Here is a 17,365-nt window from a genome sequence, read left to right as displayed (position 1 = left end):
CATAAAAAAGAGACCCTCTGAACAATAGTCTTCATAATCCAGAATAAAATGTCACACAAGAAATTAGAGATGCATATGAAGTGAAATGTTTTAAAACAGGTGTTTCCAAACTTTTCATCCTAAAGCCCCAAAAATAAAAGTGCCTGAAGCAGACTTAAATTTTGAGGATTTCATAAAGATTACTTTTATTTCAGCACAAATCTACCCTCTTGACAATAGCTTTATTTTACATTGCACTGATGTATGCACATAATTTTACAATACTGGGTAAAATATGCAATTTGGAATCATTTTAAAAGTTATTCTTTGAAGGGCATCTGGTCATCCTCCTCTCAGACCCCCACTTTGGGAGCAACAGTGTTTGTACATATAGACATAATTTGCATACTATTAATATAAAGCAGAGCTCTTATGTTATTATTAATCTTGTCATCTCATGAGCAAACGGTTCACAAAATTACATCCTACTTTTAAAAGTGTCAAGCATCCTGATTTAAAGGCATGAACATGGCATTTCTAGTAAACAATAATACTCTCCTAGATTTGTCGTCCACAGATTTTGAAGAGGTCATTCGAAAATTACCATTATTAGACTAAAAAGACAATTAAACAGGAAATGACGCTATCATGATATCTTTTTCCCTCCCCAAACCATATACTGATGCTGCAGTAGTAAGTATTTTTGTCCTCAGTGTGGCCACCAGAGGCCGTGCTAGACAAGCCTCGTGCCCGTTTTATTTTCCAAATCCTTACCGGAAGTGCTCCACCAGTACGGCTAGCTTTGCGGTTGTTATTATACGTTAGTTTCTGTGTCATGACTTTAGCTCTGAGTTGCGTTTTCAAACTCCATAATGCGGCGTTACATTCGTGCACTTTTGTTGTGCACGGTGTTTGCCGTGTTTTCGGGCTTGTACGTTTACAGTAGGTTGTTTTACTCGGACGTGCCGGTCGGGATAAACGGTCCGAAGAGGGGTTTCATCCCAGCGAGAGTACCCGGAGGCAGGCGAGGGGCCGCGGACAAAACCGGGCCCCAAAACTCACACTGGTACAATAGGTAAGACTGGGTTTTTAGGTCTTTGTGGCTTATACCAATGACTACAGGTTTAATATCGGTAAATGTGGGTAGAAATGTTAGTAATTGGGCTACTCCGTCTTGATGTGTCTGCTGATTCAAGCTACGTCACATTCCTATACATCACAAGAACGGTAACGTTAAAGAGTAGTCTCCTTTCTACCGTTAAAACAGTAATAACGCGAGATTTCAGGTGTGAGACTTCACGTATAGCCGTTTTATCAAGTCTTTCATCGGGCATCACTCTAGGATACGCTCTTTACTCGAAGACTAGCATTAAACGACCGATTTCTCACAGTCCTAACCTACCATTTAGTACATTTTAAAAGAAAAAAATGCCTGTTTTACCATGAAAATACTGTTTTCAACATGGCTCAAATATTATCAAGCTAAAAGGTAAGCTACAGCTACAAATACAGCATTGTTTGTTTCCACACTTGGATGTAAAAGTCTCCACTGAATGTTAGATGTTTGTTGTAGAGGATGGATGGGACTACTGTGCTTTGAAAAGAATTTCCCCCTTTTTTTCCAAATTTGTCACCCCTAAATGTGCCAGAACATACAATTTTAATGTTAGACAAAGATAATCTGAATAACAAGTACAAAATACAGTTTTGAATTATAATATCATTTATTAACGGGGGCAAACATTCAAACCCATCTGGCTTTATATGAAAAGTATTTGCCCATCCTAGTTTAATCATGAATTAGCTGTGATTTACCACCACATCCCAGGCCGGATCACTGCCAGACTTGTTCAATATAGAAATCCCTGAAATAGAACCTGTTTGACAAATTGAAGTCAGCTAAAAGATCTCAAAAATTCAAGAATGCTTTAGAAACAAAGTCTTTGACGCCTATCAGTCTGAAACAGGTTACAAAGTCATTTCAAAGGCTTTGGGACTCCAGCAAAGCACAGCGAGAGCCATTATCCACAAATAGAAAAACTTAGAACAGTGGTGAACCATCCCAGAAGTAGCCAGTCAACCAAAATCACTCCCAAGAGCGCATTAGCGACTCATCCAGGAGGTCACAGAAGAACCCAGAACAACATAAAAAGACCAGCAGGCCACACTTGACTCAGTTAATCTTAGTGTTCAGCAATAAGAAAGAGACTGGGGAAAAATGGCACCCATCCTAGAGGTCCAGAAGTTGGTCTAACATTTGGCAAAAAACATCCTGATTTTCCCCAAGACTTGGGGAAATATTCTGTGGACTGACAAGACAAAAGTTGAACTTTCTGGAAGGTGTGTGTCCTGTGACATCTGGTGTAAAATTAACATAGCAATTCATAAAAAGAACATCATACCAACAGTCAAACACCGTGTGATTGTCTGGGGCACCTTTGCTACTTCAGGACCTGGACCACTTGCTGTAATGGATGGAACCTTGAACTCTGCTCTCCATCATAAAATCCCAAAGGAGAATGTTCAGCCTTGAAAAAATCCAGGCTTGGATAAGATAGGATAGGATAGGATAATTTATTGTAATTGTATGCAATAAAACAACATTTTGTTGATTGGAAGCAGCCCACTAGCAGTAGATAAATCAGAGCGATTAAAACATAATCTGCAATACCAAGAGTTTTGGAAAGATGTTAACTGCTGGATGAAGTTTGATCTATTTTCATGGTCAAAAATGGGCCAATAGTCAGTGCAGTGGGAATGTTACTCCATTGGCTCTGGCATCAGTTTAATTGTTATTTCTAATTTTCTCAGCTGACGCTTCTCTAATTGAAATAAGAGTCAATTTGCTTTCTGTCAAGCCTAGTCCAATACACAGTCTCTATGGCACAGACTATATGACTTTAAACTGTCATTTGCTAAGCCTCTCCATCTTCTCTCTCAGGTATATCATGCGTCAGCGAGGCCAGGTGGAGGCAGGGGCTGTTAGCAGCGCTCAGAGCAGACCTGATCCTCCCATGCACCTGGCCGTGGTGGCCTGTGGGGAGCGTCTGGAGGAGACTCTCACCATGATTAAGTCTGCTGTGCTTTTCAGCATCAAGCAGCTCTCCCTGCACATCTTCGCAGAGGATCAGCTGCATGCTAGTTTCATGGAAGCAGTGAGTAGGAAAAGACAGCCTCAAAAATAACTGACTCACCCTGACCGCATTGTTCTCTCAGCAAGCAAATCTTTTTTTTATGTGTTCCAGCTGGAGTCCTGGCCCGATTTTATTCGCTCCAGGTTCAACTACACAGTCTACTCCATCAGTTTTCCTAGTGAGAATGCAGCCGAGTGGAAGAAACTCTTCAAACCTTGTGCTTCTCAGAGGCTTTTCTTACCGGTAAGTGTAGAAAAAGCACTTAATTAGAAGAGAAAACACATCTGATGTGATTTTTACAGCCCCAAACATTTGCTTTAAGAGTTCTTTGAAAGCACAAAACACAAATTTATGACTGTCTTGATCATTTAGAGCTCTTAAAGGGAAAATGTGCTGCAGTAAAACTAAGAAACAATCAAAGTTTAGGTTTCATATTCATCCCCCTTAAAAGTCCGTTAAAGCCCAAAGTGGCACAATGCATCATTAAAACCACTACAGAATATCTATGTAATTAACATCCTCAGTGACAGCTGTCTCTTTGTGTTTATTTCAACCTCTTTTAGCTCATCCTAAAGGATGTCGACTCCATTGTCTATGTGGACTCTGACATCCTCTTCCTGCAGCCTGTGGACCGCCTGTGGGCTTTCCTGTCCAAGTTTAACTCCTCCCAGCTGGCCGCTATGGCCCCTGAGCATGAAGAGCCCCGTATTGCGTGGTACAACCGCTTCGCCCGCCATCCCTTCTACGGCAGGACGGGCATCAACTCGGGGGTCATGCTCATGAACATGACGAGAATGAGGAGCATGTTCTTCAAGGTAGAGGAGAAACATTTACCAAGTGCAGTACTTGTAGGAGCCACTAGATGTCCTTGTTGCTCTGCAGTTGTTCCCTCATGCCTGTGAAAAGATTGAATTTGATCCTGTTACATTGTGAGGGTCTTAAACTCTTTGCAATCAATGATATGCTGACACAGTAAAGAATGTTTTTGACTGTACTTCACAGAATGATATGACAGCTGTGGGGCTGCGCTGGGAGGAGCTGTTGATGCCTTTACTTCAGAAATACAAACTAAACATAACCTGGGGGGATCAGGACCTTCTTAATATAATCTTCCACCATAATCCTGGTAAGGCTGAACACTCAAATTCCAAATAAATCATATACATTTATTTTTAACTGCACACTTTTAGCCTTAAATACGAAGGAGTAAGTATTTATTTAACCATACAAATGTACATTTTCAGAGTGCTTGCTGGAGTTTCCTTGTCAGTGGAATTATCGTCCGGATCATTGCATTTATGGCAGTAACTGTGCATCCGCTGAGGAAGACGGCATCTACATTCTCCACGGAAACAGAGGAGTTTACCATGACAATAAACAGCCCGCCTTCAGAGCTGTTTATGAGGCCATACAAAAGGTGAGTGTGCCTTTGTGTGTTTCTGTATATAAGGGTGCACTCAAACTGATGTATGCAATCTGTGCTCAAGCACGCTTAACTCCCAACTCCAGTTTGTTTATTTACACTTCTTACTCCTACCAGTATGTTTTGCATGTCCACATCTAGGGGTAGGGTGTCCCAGTTCTTGCTAGAATGGAGGGGTAGGGTGAAGTGCGAGGGCTACAAGACCCTTCAAATGGAGATTTTCCAGAGGCACCTCCCAAACTGAGTGTTAAAATCTCCCAGAATGCCTTGTGAATCATCAGCAGGTTGGCTGCTCGCTCAAGGTGCACCTGAGATCTTCTCTTTAATATTTTTTATAGTATCTATATTTATTGTAGGAATTATGTATGGTTAACTAGATACCCACGGTACACTTAGACTTACCTCGCCACCATTTAAAAAATCCACTGCCCTAGCCCATGCAAAGCATACAGTATGACCTTTTCTAATGACCTGCCTACCCACAGTTCCTCTAATGCGTCTCTTAAGTTTGATTTGACTTTGTGGGATTCATGCACTTACGAACTGACAGTAAAAAGCACAATTCTCTACACATAGTAAAGAAAAAAGGACATTAAACCCCCACAAGTGATGCATCAAGATTTATTTGTGTCTAATGTCATACTCAGAACATAAAATTAACTGCGCCACAGTAAATTTCATCATAACTTTTATTGTACACATGAGTCATCCTCATCAAAAAATGTGAAATTATGTGTGAATGACTTGAAGATGAAGAAGTTGAAGATTTTATTGCACTTCTCCCCTGTGTTAGGCCTTTATTATTTAGTCAAAAAGATACTGATTCTTTAAAGTTGTAGCACTCCTACATTTAAGTAAATGATAGATAATGTCAACTAAAAACTCTTGATCTTCTCTTAATGTACTTGAACACCTCTAAAGCTTGATACAGTAAGATATTAACAGTAGTTTTCACTGTTTTATTGAATTACACTTTCACAGGGATGAATTTCTCCCAGAACTACCTTTAAACCCTGATTTTCAGACCTGAAGAGTTGAAGAGTTCAATTGCCCCGTGTGGTAACACTTTATTTAAGTGTTACCTAGTAATTTTGTAGTGAAAAGTGTTATTAACTGGTAATTTCTCTAGATAAAGGTGGTAACAACCGTATAATAAGTTGGCATTTTATAAGTAATAATTCAGTATTATTAAGGAAGTATTTTCTGAGTAATAGTGAACTAATTATCAAGTAATTCCTTATAACCTTGTGGCACTTTTCTGGTAATTAGGTGGTATTTTACCCTAATCCTTACCCTGTGTTTTAGCACTTTGTTTTTCCAAAGCACTTATTTTATTTTGTGTGTGTCTTTCCAAATATTTTAGCTCTTACCTTTTAAATGAATTAGTATCTACTTTTATCATTCTAGCTTCACACTGCAATTCAAGGCACTTACGATAAGATCTTGTTTTATTAAAATTATCTATTTTTATAACTACTTACTATTGATTTAGTTATTTATTCTAAAATCGTATATGAACAGTCCTCAGATCATTTTCTTAGAGTTGCTGGGTGACTGGAGAATGTTAATAGCAAAATAAAGTTCTCGTAAACCAGTAATTCCTATTTTTTAAACCAGATTCTAACTGTATTTTAATAAGGGTTTAACCAACCACCATGTTTTTTAAAGGAGATTTTTCAGTATAATTTACTCACAGAGTCTGAGAGTCCATGCCCTGAGTGCTGCGCTTTTACCCTAACTTAACCCATGCTATATATTCTCTGGTATTCTCTGGTAATTAGGTGGTAGTTTTAAGTAATTTCTTAGAAATAAGATGATCATTTATATTTAAGTTGTTGATAATTCCCAGGTAATTTCTTTATTGCGGCCCTTTGAATTAAAGTGAGCCCTTCCCTAATAATTTTCAAGTAGTTTTAAGGGAAAGGGGTTATGTTTAGGAGCTAGGATTAGGATAATACCCAACCTAATCACCAGAGAATTGCCACAATAATACATGAAACTACTTGATAATTAATCCATTATTATTAGGTAAATTCTTCCTTATTCTTATCATATTTCCAAGTCATTACTCATAAAACGGGACCATATTACATGGTAATTACCACCTAAATCTTGAGAAATTACAAGTTAATGACATTTGTTACAATAAAAAACTAGCAGGGGAGGAGTGCAACTATATTTTCTCAAATTACAATAATTGTGTAGTGCTTTGGGGTACTTGTACTTTTTTGAGTACATTCTACTTATGTAAGTTTTGGCATGACTAACTCTACTTACTTAATTACTTGAGTACAATACTCTTGTAGTTTTTCCACCTCTGTTGAATACATTGTAGCACAGAGAGACATTGATTAATAATAATAATGATAATATCAAGGAACATAAGGATGCTTTAAAAGAACACATAAGACATGGACAGACTATGTGAGGGATAGGATGAGTGTAAGTGGTGGTTTAGTGAAGACTGTAGGCTGTGGTGAACAGCTGATGTTTTATTAAAAATGTCCAAAGATGGAGTGCCACGGATGTTTGCAGGCAGAGTGTTCCAGAGGCTGCAGCACTGAAGGCTCTGTCTCCATAGGTTCGGGGTTTGGCTATGGGTTTGGAAAGTAGGCCAGTGACTGAAGACCGACAGTTGTGAGATGGTGGATTCCACTTCACATCCCAAAACAGCTGTTATACTCAGTAAAAACTGGAGTGTTGTAGGGATGTAACGATATGAAAATTTCATAATAATGGTTATTGTGACCAAAATTATCACGGTTATCACTATTATCACGGTATTGTTGAAATGTGCTCAAAATGTTCAAAAAGTACTTATACACACACTGAAATCATTTAACCAAGTTTTTTTTAAATAAATAAAATAACACACAATGTACTTTGTTGGCAGAACATTAAAATATTAACATCAAACATACAAATGTGCATTAAAGGTGGCACCTTAAGGCCATAAGAGGTAGCTGCACTTTGTGCAAATTGTAGATAAGATCCAAGAATACTTTTCTTTACATTCAGTGCTCAAGACTAGATCTAGTTTTACAGAAAAACTGGTACAGAAAGAACACTTTCACTGTTTCATGTACCTTTGTGTACAATCTCTCTCTCTCGATCTCTCTCGGCATGTTTTCAAACTGCGCACGCACACCAGAGTCTCAGAGAGCGCTGCTCCTTCTTCTTCTATGGTGTTTAACGGCAGCTGGCATCCATGAAGTTGTATTAGTGCCACAGAGCGCTGTGGCTTCTCCAGGAATTGAGCAGTATCACTGTGAGTTTTCAAAGTGCGGTAATCAAACACGGTTTTAACGGTAATTAAAATTTGAAACGTTAATCCTAACTGTCTCGAATTTTACCATGGTTTATAGTGATACCGGTTATCGTTACGTCCCTAGAGTGTTGATGTCTCAGGGTCATCTAGGGGATGTATGGGCACTTTCCCCATCATGCCCTTGGAAGGAGTGTTTTAGATGCGTTTGGATGTTTGTAGAGTGACTCCTGCTGGGGCTCCTTTGGTCATGTTTCTGGTGGGTTGTTGTTGTTTTTGATGTGAGACACATTTGCACCACGAGTGAAGTTATCCACTGAGTTAGCGTTGCTGCCTGTGACTTTGGGTGCTCCTCAAGGACTCTTAGATCATATTCTTTATCATTAGGCATCATCTTGCTTCCAGGTCAAATCTCTGCTTTGTTCTTGCCAGAGGAGACCCACCTTGCCAGATATTTTCAAGAGCTCTGTCATACAGTAAAATATTTCACACTAATTATGAAGTTTGATGTTTGAACATAGACAGCATAAACCAGTACAGCACAATAGTCCCATACTTTTTCCACCTCTGATTAGGTAATAATAAAGTGTTACCCAGTTATTTTTCTGATAAATAATCTATGCATGTGCAAGCCAGTTGCAGTTGGGTATATTTAAGAGTGAAAATGGTCTTTTTTATCCATATACAATCGCCATTGAAGATTGATAAACTAATGGACAATCTGCTGTTTTTGTACATCTGTTGTTTGTGCCCTTGCTCTTTGCCAATCTCATCCCTGGTTGCAGCTTTTCTTCTATTAAAATTTCTCTCTGTCCACACACACTGGATGCACAAAGTTCAGTAAATCCTCTAAAGGCCTTTGGGGAAATAAAGTGTCTACAACAACAGTGACTAAAAAAGTACTCCCAATTAAAAGTCTCCTGGGTGCATTAAATTTAAGAAAAAGAGCCTGGTGAGCCTTTTTAAAGTGTTGTTGTTGTAATTTAGTGCAACATCTGATGAAAGGAGCCCTTTTTACAACCCCACGGACACACCTGCTCTCCTCCACTCCCCTCCTTCTTTATCCTCCTGGATTAGACTCTGGATTGGTGCTGACCCTAAACCCCCTAAAGTGGGTCTTCAGATTGTCTGCATTGAAAACACAAATCCCCACCATATTCAGAAGGCTGGATAGAAGCTAATTTCCCCCATGAGGATGTTTATGGCTTGTTTACCAGAGTGTAATGATATTGACGGCACGAGTGGCATTTACTTAATGAAGCCATCACCGTTTGGAGTCTCATTGCTTTCTTATTAACAAAGAATTGAACGTAGATCAGTGAGATGGCTGATCCATACCTTATCCATGGCCTGTGGTTAAAACTGCCGCTTTATAGGACAGGATCAATGACAGCAGGACACAAACATGCTCTGATGCTGCTACTAGTGAGCATAAACCCCCACGTGAGGGCCCAGAGCATGCACTAAAACACACGGTTTTCCCGATAGCCTGTGTTAGATATTGACACTTCCATAGATATGTGATTAAGTCTGGGTTTCTACTGGGTTGGAAGAGTGTGGATTGATTCTCTTTTCACCAGAGAGATCGTTTCATTTGCTTCTTGCTTGTTTGGCTGCAGCAGAACCTCGGGGTGTCGTGTCGGGCATGGAAGAGAAAAACAGATCAGTAAAAGTGTGAGGATTCAGAAAAAAGACAGAGAAGAGGACCCAGAGGGAGGGTTGTAATCAAAAAAGAGGAATTTTATTGGGCTATGTTTTAGGTTGTAAAAGTTCTGCAGCACAGCTTGATTCACAGTTTGCTTGCATGTTAACAAGTGCTGACCACACCCCCCACTGCCTGATGGTCTCAGAAGGAGAGAGGCCCAGGTGTGGGAGAGCATAAATGCCCCCTCATCCCGGTTGGTTGTTTCTGCATCAACCATCAACCAGGAATTTTGACTTGTCCATTGAGCTGTCTGTAAGTTTTTTAAAGTGAAATGAGACATTAAGGAGCAATGGTGGACTTATGCATCATTGTGGCTGCAGGAGACCTTGATGTGGCTGAACCAAAGTGTGCTGAAAGAGACAATAAAACATGCAATTCATGCAATTAAAAATGCTTTAATTGTGGACCTTAATCAGTTGCAATTGATGCAATAAAGCTGACATCCTTAATAGTCATGCAACCAGTAAATGTGAATATTGACTCTTCTTTTCATCAGTCCCTTTCTCTTTTTTAGTCTCTACATTTAGGTAGTTTTCTATGCAATTTAATAAAGGTGTTATCAAGATGACGATTTCATAACAACCATAAAGATCTGCCTTTGTTGAGCACTGGATTGCCTTTGTAGTTTTCAATGCTATAGTTTCAAAATATACAGAAATGTATAGCTTAAAAAATCAGGTAGAAATCACTCTTGTACCAGTGTCAAACCACGTTTTGCATCGTTACTGTGACTACTAATTCATGGAATGGTTTTAAAAAATGAAGAAAAAAGAGCACATTCATACTTCAAACATGTAAATGCTAAGCATACCCTGAATTAATAAATACTCACTTTAAAATAGTTAATAAGTTTAAAGTACTGACACAAGTGTCCCTGTTTCCTCTCTCAAAGAATCAGGGCGCCCCACACATCAGTGCTCCTCTCTGTCTGTCTGCCCGTCTGCGTCTCAGACAGAACACAGCCGTCTGTCATAAACCATCTCCTCCCTCCGCGCGCTGCAAAAAAGCTGAGCCCAAGAAGCAGCAGTAAAATTTTACAACCGACGGTACGTTTAGAGTTGGAGTCTGCACGCCGAGGGTGCCCCATCAGCCGCACAAAATCAATACAGCAACTGTAAATGCAACTTTACGACCAATACAAGCGCGCGCGTGTGTGTGTGTGTGTAAGTATGTGCTCATAAAAACGCCATTCTCTTTGTGACCCAATATCAGAGAGCCAACCGCAAGCAAATGAGCTGGCATAAAAAATGGTAATTCCCCTTTGATTTCCTCGGAGCATTGTAAAGGCTCCTTCATTATTGGGAAGACATGAAATTTCTTCTCTGATCCCCTGTTATCACTGGACACTAAGCCTATAGCATAAAACTCACTCACAACAACAGCCCGCTTTATGTTACCCCCACAGACCAATCAGATTAGATTTGGAGTCCCATCTGAGTCCGACATGCCTCGTGGATTTGGTTTTTAATTTATCCTGGGACAGATACCTTCCTCCCCACAGCAGCACTTTGCTTACTTAGAGAGGGAGCCTGATCAATCACAGCAGAGCAGTAGGGGGGCGTGAGTCGTCCTCAGGGGAGTTTTGATGGTAGTTTGAGATTTCAGACACTTGTTTGAAGATTCCCGAGCCCACTCAGCCTGCCTTTAGCCAACCATTCCCGTTAGTGGAGCCATAATAAAAATGAGTCTCCTCAAAAACATAATTCTGCCTTTATAACTCTTAGTTGAAGCACTTAAACAGCATATTCTGTATTTTTAAAGGTATAATATGTAAAACTGATAGTATAAGTGACATTTAGCTGTCTCAATATACAACCCCAGTTATAAAAAAGTTTGGGTACTTTGTAAAATATAAATACAAACAGAATGCAGTGATTTGCAAATGCCATAAACCAGTATTTTATTCACAGTAGTACATAAACAGCATATCAGGTTGTAAACTGAAAACATTAGCTCATTTTGACTTTGATTGCAGCAACACATCTCAAAGAAGTCAGAGCAGGGCCTTGTTGACCATAGTGTAGCATCCTCTCCTCTTTTAACAAGTCTGTAAACATCTGGATAGTGAGGAGATGAGTTGCTGGAGTTTTGGGGGAGGAATGTTGTCTCATTCTTGTCTGATTAAATACTCTTAACTGCTCAGCAGTGCCTGATGTTTTTGTTTTGTGATGAGCTGAATGTTTTCTGTTGGTGAAAGGTAGGGACGAGTATCGAACTCCAGTAACAATTCGTCTGATACCTACCTGATCGAGACACAGATATCGACACATCATTTTGTTACCCCGCCACCCCAAAAGAAAGGTGAAAATACATTGTGGAGTTTGTGATTGTGATTTTTTCCCCCAGTATTGCGATTTGATATTCAGTTATTCCTAAGTTCCTTATCTCATGTATTTTTCAACAAATACAAGCATTAAATCATTCTATATTTTAACTAATACAATATTAGATAACACTAGGGCTGAACAATGTATAAAGTATTGATCCAGCACCAGTATCAGAAAAAAAAACCCTCTACCCTAGTAAAAGGTCTGGACTGCAGGCAGGTCAGTTCAGCACCCAGACCCTGCTACTGTGAAGCCATGCTGTAGTGATGGATGCTGTATGTGCTTTAGAATTGTCTGGATGGGAGTATATGTTGCTTTAAAACCTCTATCTACTGTCCAGCATTGGTAGAACCTTTCCAGGTGTGTGAGCTGCTGACCCAGGCACCAATGCAACCCCGTACCATCAGAGATGGAGGCTTTTGAACTGTGCACTGATAACAAGCTGGATAGTCCCTCTCCTTTTTAGTTTTCAGGACACAGTGTCTGTAGTTTCCAAAATGAATTTCATAGTTTCATTGACCACAGAACAGTTTTCCACTTTGCCTCAGTTCATTTTAAATGAGCTTTGGTCCAGAGATGATGGTGGGGTTTCTGGCCTTTGCATGATCCATCTTTAACTTGCATTTGTGGATGGAATGGTGGACTGTGTGGAGACACAATCATTTCTGGAAGTGTTCCTGAGCCCATGCTGTGATTTCCAGAAGAATCATGCCTGTTTTTAATGCAGTGCTGCCTAAGGTGTAGATTGCGATGCTCATTTTTGGTGGAATTTAGAGTAAAAAAGCATGTTGTTTGGTCCCTATAACTGTAGAAACATGCAAGATCCAGAAATCCAAGATGGCGGAGCCAGGGGAGGGGACGCTCCCTACCTATAGATAAAATATTTTGTTTATTCAGGTGATTCAGCACTAATTTATACAGGCCTACCTATAAATATTATGTTTTATTTTTACTAAGTTTGTTCTGCTAAATGCTACTAGGCTAAATATTGCACACTATACCTTTAAAGCACATTCCTTACTGTCTAAATTTTGTGTCTTAAAGCTCCTGTGAGCAACTTTTGCATTGCATCAAATCTCATTCTGTTCATTTAAAGTTCAAACAAACTAATACATGTAATTTTTTGCTGCAGGACTTGTCAATAAAGACTGTTTTGGCAGCATGTTGTAATTTACTTTTTTGACACCTACCTTGCGGTGCAGGATTACAAACTTTAAAAAAAGACCATATGGACGTTAACAATGTTGTCACTGATGGTCTCATCTGTCTTTTCAGGTCATGAAGCAGCCTCGGTATTAATTTCATCCTGTTTCATAACCAGCTAAAAACTCCACACAGGAGCTTTAATGTCTCCATTTTTGTCATTTCAGTATACTTTCGGTGCGGATCCCGTCACGTCTTTGCTGGAGCCTCTAGAAGAAGAACTCCTGAAGACGACACACACTTACTGTGGTAAATCCTTCCCACTCTTCACAAAGAGACTGGCACACAGCCTGGCAAACGTCAACAGAAAGGCCCCACAGGGACGGTGACAAAGAGGAAACGATGACTGGAAGGAAGCCAGAAGAAAGGACGTTTTATTTGTGTGAACAGCTGTTTAAAGCTCAATAAGACAGTTGTGGTTGTCTCAAACTGAGACTCATAACTGTTTAGCTAAGTTGCTCTGAATAGGAGCGCAATGTAAATGCCTGAAACCATTTATAAATGCTGCAGAAGTACTGATCTGAGCAGTGAAAAATAATTGCTACAGATGGACACAAAGGTTGGTCCTTCGTGTGTTTTAATGCAGACTTTATAACAAGAAGTATCAAGTCTCTTCCTTATGATGTACTCCTAAGGTTGGAAGAGTTGCTTTTGTCTTTCCATATTGGAGAATTATTAAATCTAGTGAAACAGTCTTATTAAAAGAGACAAAACTGGCTTCAGAACTGGACAAACAAACACTGGACTAAAGGTTTCAGCACACTCAGCCATCACAAACCACTATTACCAACAAGATGGAGGAGGAGGAACCACTGGGTATCCACGTGGTTGACTGGAAACCCTAAGAAGAAATGCATCCTTACAATTTAGTTCACTCCATTTCCCCATGCTCAGTAAATTCTGGTTGTTTTCTAGAAATCTCGACGTATCTATCTCATATTTCAGGATTATGACACTGGTTTCCCTTTGATAAAGAGCTTATTTCAGTCACTTTCTTGAGATTTTCAGCCATAGTGGCCTTTGCTGTTTGGAAAACTGCACACTTGTGTTTTTAGCACCATGTTGCCCTGCAAAAGCTCGACCAAACACTACTGGGCGGTGTGAGTTCCCAGTTTTGTCACCATATTTCCTGCTTGTTTGTGTACAGGCAATAACAGCAATTAAAACAGACTGTATTTAATTGTACTTGGAGATGATAACTATTTATTGCAGTTGCAGAAAAGTCACCCAAATACAGGGTATAATGAAGGGAAGGCAGTGAGGACAATAATTACAGTAACTATAAAAATAAAGTTAATAGAACTAAGGTAAATGCTAAGTCCAAGCCACTGGGCTTACGACTCAAAATCCAAACTGTAAAAGTGCGTTTTGAGACAGGACTTGAAACTGTCGACAGAGGGAGCAGACCTGATTGAGGGGAGGCTGGTCCATAGTTGAGGGGCCTTCACTGCAAAAGCTCCGTCACATCAGAGTTTATGCTTGGAACGAGGAACAGCCAGGAGGCCCATTTCTGAGGGTCTGAGGGGCCTGGAGGTAGTTTAAGGGTTGAGGAGGTCAGATATGTAAGACATTGCCAGGCCATTTGCGACTTTAAACACAAACAGAGCAACCTTAAAATCAATCCTGTAGCATGTGGGAGGCCCGTGAAGAGAGGCTGACCCCGGGAGGCTGATATGGTCCCTCTTATGAGAGCCAGTAAGAAGCCTTGCTTCTGCATTTGGTACCATTTTCAGTGTGGAAAGGGATGCCTGGCTGATTCCAGAATACAACAAATTACAGTAGTCAACCATGACGATATGAAAACATGGGTAATTTTTCCTTATAAAAAGAGAGGATCTGTTCTATTTGGTGATTGCTCTTAGCTGAAAAAACCTGGTTTCAAATGTTAATGCAGAGTAAAATATTACTCTGAGATTCTTAGCCTGGGGCTTGATGAGGGTCGACAAATCCCTTAAGCTTATAGAGACCTGTTTGATGGTACTGGGGGGCCAAGGAGAACCACTTCTGTTTTACTTTGATTCATTTGTAAAATGATTTGAACCATCCAGCATTTGATGTCATCTAAACACTGGGTGAGGGCATCTTAGTGTGATTGTTTGGTTTTACGGGTGGATAAAGCGGTCTATCATCACTGTAACAGTAGTAAGTGAAATTGTGTTTTTCTTTAATTTTCTAATGGAAGCATGTAAATATAAAAGAGAATGGGACCTTGGACGGAGCCTTGAGGTACCCCAGATGACAGATTGGCTGTGAATGAAAAAGAGTTGATTAGAATGACCTGTGCTGTAGACAGGAGATAGAAAGAATGGCATCTCAATCAGCTGAGACAGAGGACAGGGATTTTTTTCCCACTAGTTCGGCCACACAGGGAGAAAAGTATTAGAAAAGAAAGTCTGATATCTTCGTATTTGACTTGGATTTCTACCTGACGCCATTTATCTCACTCTTAAGTACAAACATTTTGCCTGTATACAAACTCAGAGACTGTTACCCACCGCTTACTGGCGCAGTAGTTGTCAACAGTTTCCAAAATGACAAATGGTGACCTGAACGTCCAAAAATATTTAACAGTGCACATTTATTTAGTGAAAAATTATGTAGTTTGGATCTTGAATGGAGCAAACTATATGGCTGAAATAGAACAAAACTGACATCCTATTTCCCTGTGATAACATTACCATTTTGCCAAATTTCCAGAGATCTTAAAGAATGACCTGTTTATCATGGAAACGCAGCTTTGATATCACAAGAAACAGATAAAGTAAATGAAATATTGCAAAAACATTCAAATTACCCTTTTATTATAGTAAAAAAAAACAGTAAGACTAAATGTATGGATGCACATTAACTGCATAAGTAGGCCTCTCTGAGTCAGAGCTTATAGGATCTACAGCCTGAGTTTGGCACAGAGAAAACAACCAGAATCTCTTCTTAGCATGGGAAACTGATCAAAATAAGTAGTAAGGATGAATGTCCACAAAGGGATTCTGCAGAAAATGATTTATTGAAAGAGTGGGGTTTACCAGTGTGTCTCCTGTTCTTATCATCTGTTACATGAGTTATTATAACCAGAATTATAACAATATCAAACAGGGTGAAAAAAAAATGTTATTAAGAAAATGTAGAAGAATATCAGTCTGAAGTTTGACACAGACTAATGTGAATAAGCTACAAGTTCTGCTAATACCAAAGCTTTTCTTTTTTTTTTTACTATAAATGTGTTATTTACACAGCTGAATGTACTTTAAGGATTTAGGATTACAGTGAAACGTGTTTAAATTTGTGTTAATGTTTGTGTGGATGTGATGTAAGGGGAGCTTGTGTTACGTTTTTACTTATTGGGTGATTATGTTGTAATTTTTTCACATTAAAGGTCATCTCAGTCTTGTGGAGTATCCATTGAAACGTATTTTTTCACCACCAGGGGGTAGCATTTTTTGATATTTTGAGACTTGAGCTCAAAGAAGATGTATGTAGGTGTTAAGTTTTGATATAAAAGCATTTTTTTCTGGGAGGAGAAAATGGCATTTGGAAGATATCCAAACAAATGAAGACTTTTAAAACAAGCCATTAATTTAATTTGTCTTTTAAGATGTGCTCCTGCCTCTTCAATGCCTGGAAAAAAAGTATTCACCCTCTTGGATGTTTTACCCTTTTATTGATTTCATAAATCAATCATGATCAATAGAGTTTGGCTAATGTCTACGTGAAAGCAGATTTCTACAAATTAATGTCAGATAGAAATATGTGATGTAAAATAAGTGCATCAATTTTCACTCCCTTTAGGTCAGTGTTTAGTAGATGCACCTTTGGCTGCAATCACAGCACTGAGCCTATGTGGATAGGCCTCAATCAGGCTTGCACATCTGGACACTAATATTTGACTCCATTATCTTTGCAAAACTGCTCAAGCTGTCAGTTTACACAGGAATCGGGCGAGAACAGCCCTTTTCAAGTCCAGTCATAAGTTCTCTATTGCATTTAGGTCTAGGCATTGACTCGGCCACACCAACACTCGCCTTGGTGTCTTTAAATCGTTTCTGTGTAGCTTTCACTGTATGCTTCAGATTGTTGTCTAGCTGGAAAACAAATCCCTCAAGCCACAGTTCTCTTGCAGACTGAATAAGATTGTCCTCCAGGATTTCCTTTACAAGACTTCCAGGGTTGGCAGCTGAGAAGCATCCCCACAACATGATGATGCCACCACCATGCTTCACAGTAGAGATCGTGTGTTTGCGGGGATGTGCAAAACATAACGTGGCCAAAAAGCACCATTTAGGTCTTATCTGAACAAAGAACTTAATTCCACTTCACCATGGAGTCTCCCAC

The 17,365-nt window shown here is 39.5% G+C and overlaps 1 protein-coding gene across 1 annotated transcript; it reads left to right on the top strand.

The window, feature by feature from the left end:
- Positions 1–785: 785 nt before the first annotated feature.
- gxylt1b (glucoside xylosyltransferase 1b) lies at positions 786–16,423 on the top strand. The gene is made up of 7 exons (XM_041780295.1): positions 786–1,054; positions 2,921–3,134; positions 3,225–3,356; positions 3,677–3,928; positions 4,116–4,239; positions 4,358–4,530; positions 13,204–16,423. Exons 1-7 carry the CDS (start codon positions 852–854, stop codon positions 13,363–13,365), a joined length of 1,260 nt encoding a protein of 419 aa, XP_041636229.1. The 5' UTR covers positions 786–851; the 3' UTR covers positions 13,366–16,423.
- Positions 16,424–17,365: the final 942 nt, after the last annotated feature.

The sequence above is a fragment of the Cheilinus undulatus genome, linkage group 23 (genome assembly GCF_018320785.1).
Source record: "Cheilinus undulatus linkage group 23, ASM1832078v1, whole genome shotgun sequence".
Lineage (NCBI taxonomy): Eukaryota > Metazoa > Chordata > Actinopteri > Labriformes > Labridae > Cheilinus > Cheilinus undulatus.
This window is presented reverse-complemented; position numbering and strand designations above follow the sequence as displayed.

Coding starts and splice junctions, on each gene's coding strand:
- gxylt1b (XM_041780295.1), top strand. CDS start 852: ATGCGGCGTTACATTCGTGCACTTTTGTTGTGCACGGTGTTTGCCGTG. Junction 3,929..4,115: donor TGAGGAGCATGTTCTTCAAG/GTAGAGGAGAAA, acceptor TGTACTTCACAG/AATGATATGACAGCTGTGGG. Junction 4,531..13,203: donor TTTATGAGGCCATACAAAAG/GTGAGTGTGCCT, acceptor TTGTCATTTCAG/TATACTTTCGGTGCGGATCC.